The sequence below is a fragment of the Simochromis diagramma genome, unplaced genomic scaffold (assembly GCF_900408965.1).
Source record: "Simochromis diagramma unplaced genomic scaffold, fSimDia1.1 OVJJ01000418.1, whole genome shotgun sequence".
In the NCBI taxonomy this organism is placed as follows: Eukaryota; Metazoa; Chordata; class Actinopteri; order Cichliformes; family Cichlidae; genus Simochromis; species Simochromis diagramma.
Window position 1 is genome coordinate 214879 of NW_024387407.1, and position 7769 is coordinate 222647.

The following is a 7769-nucleotide window of genomic DNA, read 5'->3' on the forward strand; positions in this document are numbered from 1 at the left end:
GGAATTATGGATTGGATCAACTGGTCCCTAAATGCAATTGACACCCCTTTCTCAACGAGAAGTCTGGGCTTGGGTGAGCCTGAGTGCTGAAGATATCTACCTATTTGGAACCATGGTAACAGGGTTCTGGTTGATTGGAGCTGGCTTGGGCCTGACTTATCGAAGACTTAAGGCTGCCTGCTGGGATTAAAATGATGGGAGAGGCGTGAGTTTCTCAAAATGGGCTCATTGAGTCGGCACGGATAAGATCTTGGAAAGGCTACGGCTGCTGTGAATACTCAGAATAACACCTCTGAGCGCAAATTGGATCACATCTTGGAGAAGCTCACTGTGGTCGTGAGTTCTCAGAATTGGCTCTTTGAGCACAAGAATGACAACATCACAGAACCCAAGTATGGCGAAGCTCGCGGCTCTCCAACGGGAGATTGAGAGACCAGTGTTAGAACTGCTTTGAAATTCATATGAGCTGTTTGCACTAAAGTAAAAAGTTAAAACCACCATCACTTCTTGTGGATACCCTTTCGGCGCCAGCTGCGGTTGCAAGACTGGAGCCGAACAACAACACCCTGATAACAACTGTGTTTAGTCTGTTCCTTCCCATTCCATGCAAGGCCACTTGGGTTGGCTGGAAGACTGTTTACTTAGCCTAGCAGGGCGAAGGACACTGTCTCAGCTGAACTATGGACACGCACACACATACATATACACTGATATGCACACACTCATCCCCCCTCCCTTTCCAAACGCCTTCGATGCTTGTTCCCTCCTGGGAATACGAGGCGGGTCTGAGCCCAGGCTGGAATGGCTGCTGTGTTTGCTTCGGATTACTCCTCACCCCCCACCCGACCCTGTGGCTTGTCACGTGTTCCATAATGTTGTGCTGTGGACATTTATGTGCTTTTTGTGCAGAGGAGTTTTTTTGTTTCCTGTGCTCATGCTGTCCTCCCAGGAGCCCAGCATGAGTAGAGGTCACTTTTTTTCCTCTTTTATTTTCCCATTGTTGTGTATATTTCAGTGTTTTTTTTTCTGTAACACTACCGATCTCCGACCTGTATCCCCATGTGATGTCTGTGTTGTGTGTGTAAGATCGGGGGAGGGGGGGGGGGTGTCCTATTTCACTGCAGGGCAACCTGCACATAGCAAATGAAGCCTTGATTGATTGATTGATTGATTGATTGATTGATTGATTGATTGATCGATTGAAGAAGTGGAAAAGAGGGCTTTGCTATCCTACTCTGGAACACCACAAAGCCATTGGTTCAGATATGTGGATGACACCTGGGTGAAAATCAAATCTCAGGACATCCTACATTTCACAGATCACATTAACTCAGTGGACCAATACATCAAATTCACCAGGGAGGATATGGAAACTGCAGGTTAGCCTTCTTAGACTGTGAGATTACCAAATCCAAAGCATTAGCTAAAATGCCTTGAGATAACTTCTGTTATGAATTAGAGCTATATGACCCTATAGATGCATATAGGTCCTTTTGACTAAAATGTGTGGAACAACTGATTCATGAGTTAAAAAAAGAAGTCAGTACAACAATGCTATTTATAATCAAGTATATTTGAATCATGATGTGACTGAATGTGCTCACGAATATAAATCATGATGATGTGCACATGCCAACCTCAAAACATTGTCGCTTTATTCAGTGTATTTCCTACAATACACATCAAAATGAAATGAAACATTTCTGGAAAACAGCCAAGTAGAAAAAAAAATCTGAGATTTCTTTTTTTTTTAAGCAACACCAATTATCTATGCTTTAATTTTTGTTATGAATAAAATAATAAAAAAATATTGCAGAAAGGTAAAAAGTTCTTCTTGATATGTTTAAATAAGCTTAGCAGAAACTATATTATTTGTAAAGATTTGGGGTGGATAAGCATGATTGCACAGAACTCACGTGACAAAAAAAGAGAAAGAAAAAACACACACACAAAACAAGGCTGTACATAAAATATGGAAGTTTTCCTACAGTTCATTGGTTTGAGACGTTGCTGTTGATGTAACGATGCCAAACTGCTCCTTGCTGCTCTCACTCCCCTCACTCACTTGTGGAATGTTGGCTCTCCTGGACAACTTTCTCACCCTGGCCCGAAAAGCCTTACAGAGGTAAAAGTAAACAACTGGGTCCAGGCAGATGTTGAAAACTGAGACCATGGTGGACACTTCCTTCAGGTAGTACAACACTGGACCTACTGTGCAGTTTCCCGACAGAAAAGTAAAGGGAAGTCGAACCAGGTGATAGGGGACAAAGCAAACACAGAAGATGCTGACAAGCAGCAACATGTTTCTACGAGACTTCAAGAGCTTCTCAGAGGAGGCCAGCTGCCTCTGCTGTGCCTGCAACACCCTGCGGGAGGTGCTGTAGTAGAAGGAGACCAGGGATATGAAGACTAAGAGGAAGATGATGGCAGACAGAACCTGGATGATTTTAAAGAACAACGTGACTGATTCACTAAAGAGGGGATCACAGCGGCTGGAGTTAGAGGTCAGAGATTCCTGAGTCATCAAATACAGATTGCTGTAAGAAATTGCTGTAGCCAGAAGAAAAACCCAGGTGACCGCAGAGATGATGTGGGCAGTTCGTACTGTCTGCAGGACGCGAGTTCCTGAAGGATGGACGATCTTCAGATACCTGAAGAGAGAAGCAAAAGCAGGCAATAGACAAATTCACTAATCAGCCACAGTGCTGCCAAAATCATTAAGTTAAAAAATGCATTCATGCTTTAATTAGGAGTGCAGGATTTACTGATGTAACACCCAGTGTCGTACTTAACAACACTGTAAAGGTTTTTTTTTTTACCTGTTGGCAGCGATGTACCCCATAAATATGATGCTGGCATACATGTTGAGGAAAAAGGCAGAAGCTCCAAAGCTGCAGTAGAGACTCGGGATTATTCCAGAGCTTCTGGCATAGTAAGTGATGCGGAGTGGCAGACAGAGGCAGAATAGGAAGTCAGCAGCTGTCAGGTTCTTCAGGAAGACTTTCAAGCTGCTGGACGCCTGCTTTCGACCTCGACAACAGTAGAACTTCATGATGAAGCCATTGAGAGGTAAACCTACCTAAAGAAACACAGAAAGGATGGAGAGAACAGGACTTTGGTACATGCACTGGGAACCTCAAACCAATTTCTGACAGAGCACAATTTGATGATTTGAAACTTACCAGAAAGACCAAACTGTGGACCAGTATAAAGAAAGGTTTGGCTGAAATATCCTTAACCTCACAGGTCTCATTGGAAGGTGAAGTCATGGTATTTTGGTCAGTGATGTTTCTGGAGCGGAAACAAAAATCCACCTCACATATACATCATTTTGCAACAAATTATGTATAATTGCTATTTTAATCTTTGAAATTATCTTCATGGTGTCTTCGTTTGATGTGGTAACTCAAAGTGAAACCATCCATCTGCTTATCCTTTTCAGGGTCGCTGGAGCCTATCCCAGCTGTCATAGGGCGAAAGGCGGGGTACACCCTGGACAGGTCACCAGTCTGTTGCAGGGCTAACACACAGGGACAGACAACCATTCACACTCTCATTCACTCCCGCATTCACACCTATGGGCAATTTGGATTAATCAATTAACCTATCCCCACAAGCTGCATGTCTTTGGATGGTGGGAGGAAGCCGGAGTACCGGAGGGAACCCACGCGAACACGGGGAGAACATGCAAAATCCACACAGAAAGACCCCGGCCTGATGGTAGAATTGAACTCAGGACCTTCGTGCTGTGCGGCAACAGTGTAAACCACCATGCCACCATGTGATGATGGTCAAACTAAGTAAGTTCACCCTAAGGTCAGATGGTGCAATGTTCAGAAAAACTATGAAAAAATCCCAAGAGATATATCTCAGACTCCACAGGCCACTGTGAACATGATAAATGTTAAAGTTCGTGACAAACAATCTAAAGAAGACCGAACAACTATGGTTTGTTTGAAAGTGCTGCCAGGAGAAAGCCTCTTCTCCTCACAAAGAATATGGCAACATGGCTTAGGCTTGGGAAGTTACTTCTAAACAAACCACAAGACTTCTGTACAGAGCAGCCAGAAGTGCAGATATTTGGCAGCACCATGTTTGGCATTCCCAGCATTTCAGCGAAAGGTATCATTAACTATTAGAACAGTGGTGGAGGGGTGATGATTAGGGTTTGATTTGCAGCCACGGGACCTGGGCACCTTAAAGTCACAGAGTCGACCATAAACTCCTCTGCATACCAAAGTATTATACAGTGGAGTCAAATGTGAGACCGTCAATAGGACAAAGATCCTAAGCACAGCAGCAAATCAACATCAGAATGATTGAGAGACGGCAAACCTCAATGAAGCATGAAAAGAAGGCCAATAGAGCTCCACAACAATGTGAGAGTCTGACAAAGCCATGCAGAAAACCATTACTTCACATTACTGCTAAAAGTGATTCTAAAAGCTACTGAATCATACAGCCTGGTTCTTCTGAGTTAAAAGGAAGTCCTGTTAAAAGGGAGTTTTTCCTTCCAACTGTCGCCAAAGTGCTTACTCAAAGGGGGCACACGATTATTGGTGGTTTTTCTGTATAATTGTACCTGAAGATATAAAGCTAAGGAAACTGTTCTTGTGATTTGTTGCTATATATATGACTAAAATTGGATGAAACAACAGATGTGTGGTATATTAGGAAGATGGCCACTACTGACCATGTGCTCACTGAATGTCAGGCAGCAGAAACTCAAGAAAGAAGAGGAGCAAGAAGAAAAATCGCCATGGAAAGACAGGCGTTTGCATGGCATGTACTGCCAGCAGACAAAAGACATGACTCACACTGAGAAATCTTACTAATGGCTGGAGAAAGCTGGGCTGAAAGAAAGCACGTGCCAGCTCAGGAATGAGCCTTAAGCACAAGATCGATAGGGACTGAGGTCTACTACAACAAGGAAGGCCAAGGTGGTGAACTCTCTCTACTCTCACGGTCAATGTAGAATCAGTGGTTAATCTAACCTCAGTCTTTAGACTGTGGTAGGAAGCCAGAGTAACCCGAGAAACAAACACCAGGAAACTGGACAAAAAAAGGCCCCAGATTTGATTCAAACCCAGGACCATCTTGCAGTGAGATGACAGTGATAATTACTGCATGGCATCCTTCTTCCCTCTATTTAACATTGAAACAATCTCATCTTTAACCGTTATCTCTCATGATTTGCCAGACTTACTACTTGAACTTTGACCTGAATTTCTACATCTCATCTCCTTGCAGAGTTGTGTTTTCACCCATGCTCTGAATAAGTTCACAACATCATGTGGTATCAGTTACTAATTTGTGAGTTTCCTGTGTACGTGCATTGACTTCCATAAAGACAAACAAATTAGGCTGCATAGATTAAAAATAATCCTACCGTAAATATGAGAAAAGCTGTGCAGAGTTAACTAGAAATGGCCTCAGACTTATTCTAAAGATAGGTCTGAGTCCAGATCTGGATCATGGTTAACTATTGGTAGTTTTGGCCCAGGCCCTAGTCAAATTTAGAATCATGAGATCCGATTGGTCTCTTGAACACGGATGTTAGTTGTGGGTGCTGATCGTTGACTGTTTTTGCTCCACATGTTAAAGATAATCATTTTTCAGTTGTTTTTTTAATCAGCAGAAGTACAAATAAATGTGAGTCTGAGAAACCAGCTGGACTCACCTGTATTTGATGTATCCCTCTGCAGTTTTCTGTCAGCACGAAACGCTACTTCAGTCAATATGTCTTCGTGGTTTAATGGTATCATTGTAAATCAGAAAACACACAGTAACTGCAGCTCTACCCTGATCTCTGACATGTTTCCTGTTTGAAACCACTGAAATTGCTGCACAGAAAGCTGACACTTCATTTATGATTAGTTGTGATAAACAGGCCATGTACAATGCTGGGAATCATTCTGTGCCTCCTTTGTAATGTCTTTTTAATTTTTTTAAATATATTTTCACGCTTAACTGTTTCGCATCATCAACACAATTTTAATATTTGACACAGATAACTCGAATAGATATAAAACGCAGTTTTTAAATGATGATTTAAAACAAAGTACTGTTTATACACTTATCATCAGTATGTGTATCACAGTGCAACACAAAGTCACATCAAAGGTATCAGTCTCTCCAAGTAAGTTGTGAATTCATTTCACCTGCTTTGGTGAAGATGAAAGTGACAACAACTAAACTAGAGACGAAACAACAGGCCAATCTTCAAAATAAATAGTTTAGCAGGTGATAGTCAGAGACTATAACCACAGATTTTTCTCTAGTTAAGTTTTTTGCTGGTGGCCTTAACTGGTAGATTAGGACAGTACCTTTAGGCTATTGAGGTTTTGTGTTCTCGCCGCAGATGAAATCAGTGAAACCAGTGTCATGGATCCCATTTAAAAAAAAGTGTTTCCCCGCCCTGGTTCCCAAAGCCAAACACCTAGTAGCCAATTCACAGATAAAGGTGCAGTTTATTGCTACTGTGAACATACCAAAACTGGACCAAAACCCCAGGGTGAACCAAGTTCAAAATAACAAACAAAAAATCTATTCCAAAGAAGTGATACCTGAACAATAAGCAGAGCTATTTTCCAATTCTATATATAAATGTGTGTCAGAACACACGCACAAGAAAACACTATGAATTTGGCGGTGGAAGACGGGCCTGCTGCTGCTGCTTGATGCTGCCAGAGTGATGACTGCTGCAGTTTCTGAGGTGGCTAAGTTGGCAGTGGGGTCCAATCAGCAGATGCCATGTTCAAGCCAACCCCAAACAGCCCACTCAATCAGAAAAAGGACTCTTAAAGGTACAGAACACACATGCAAACTACAGTCCAGACATATGGATTTAGTGGTCATAATTCATATTTATAGGATTTATGACCGAAATACTGCCAGGGCCATTACATCAGGGCTTCTGCTGAGCTCAAAGGTCAATACGAGGCTGAACTCAATACAAACACACTGCCACACACAGCATCAGCATCTCTGCTGATCAGGTCAGTTTCACTTTCTTGTACACTTTCTCTACTTCTCCCTGTTGCACTGGTGCTATACACATAGCTATAACTGGCTAGTCTTCAGTGCTCATTCACTCACTCCTTTGTGTCTTCATGACTTTGGCATTCTTGCTGGGCATGAGCGGTTAGTATTTAAGGCAACCGTTAGCATAGACTTTAAATCTTGGCGTCCTTTTATCCTGCCCGTAGAGGCTGTCAGCAGTGCTACATTGTTGTCTGTGCTCTTGCTTCTTCTAGCTCTGACACATGAACATTAGAAGCAGGCGGCCTGTGTCTTGGTAGACTGATTGTACCTGTTTTTCTAGTTTTCTGCCTCTTTGACATGGCTTTGGCTCTGACATTGTGACCAGCATTGTTATCTCCCCTTCTAGCACATGATTGCTTTTGGATCTAGTTGTGTAGTCAATGAGTGCAATAAACTGTAGTAATTTAATTAATCACTTTCTCTTTTGCTTCTAGACTGGTCTGTTCCAGTGGCCCGTCTTGGACCTTTTTGGTTAAGAAAAAATGTAGGGGGTTTAGAGAACTTCACGTAAGGCAGGGGTGTCAAACTCCAGGCCTCGAGGGTCGGTGTCCCTGCAGGTTTTAGATCTCACCCTGGGTCAACACACCTGAATCGAATGATTAGTTCATTGCCAGGCCTCTGGAGAATTTCGAGACATTTTGAGGAGGTAATTTAGCCACTTAAATGACCAAATTACCAAGGACACATCTAAAACCTGCAGGACATCGGCCCTTGAGGCCTGGAGT

General features: G+C 42.6%; 1 protein-coding gene across 3 annotated transcripts; it reads right to left on the reverse strand.

Moving 5' to 3' along the window:
* Positions 1–1203: 1203 nt before the first annotated feature.
* LOC120720760 (P2Y purinoceptor 14-like) lies at positions 1204–6457 on the reverse strand. 3 transcript variants are annotated; one of them, XM_040010534.1, is made up of 4 exons: positions 6327–6457; positions 3183–3291; positions 2820–3079; positions 1204–2651 (listed from the first exon to the last, which is right to left on the reverse strand). In XM_040010534.1, exons 2-4 carry the CDS (start codon positions 3267–3269, stop codon positions 1985–1987), a joined length of 1014 nt encoding a protein of 337 aa, XP_039866468.1. In that variant the 5' UTR covers positions 3270–3291; positions 6327–6457; the 3' UTR covers positions 1204–1984. The 3 variants fall into 3 exon arrangements, with proteins under 3 accessions (XP_039866468.1, XP_039866467.1, XP_039866469.1); XM_040010533.1 differs by lacking the exon at positions 6327–6457 and adding an exon at positions 5681–5831; XM_040010535.1 differs by lacking the exon at positions 6327–6457 and adding an exon at positions 5681–5830 and having other exon boundaries at positions 2820–3075.
* Between the last annotated feature and the right edge of the window lie 1312 nt (positions 6458–7769).

Bases quoted from the DNA above. Each gene is read 5' to 3' on its own strand.
- LOC120720760 (XM_040010534.1), bottom strand. From the start codon at position 3,269: ATGACTTCACCTTCCAATGAGACCTGTGAGGTTAAGGATATTTCAGCC. The intron at 3,080-3,182 runs GTAAGTTTCAAA...GTGTTTCTTTAG, and splicing joins TCCACAGTTTGGTCTTTCTG to GTAGGTTTACCTCTCAATGG. The intron at 2,652-2,819 runs GTAAAAAAAAAA...TTCTCTCTTCAG, and splicing joins GGGTACATCGCTGCCAACAG to GTATCTGAAGATCGTCCATC.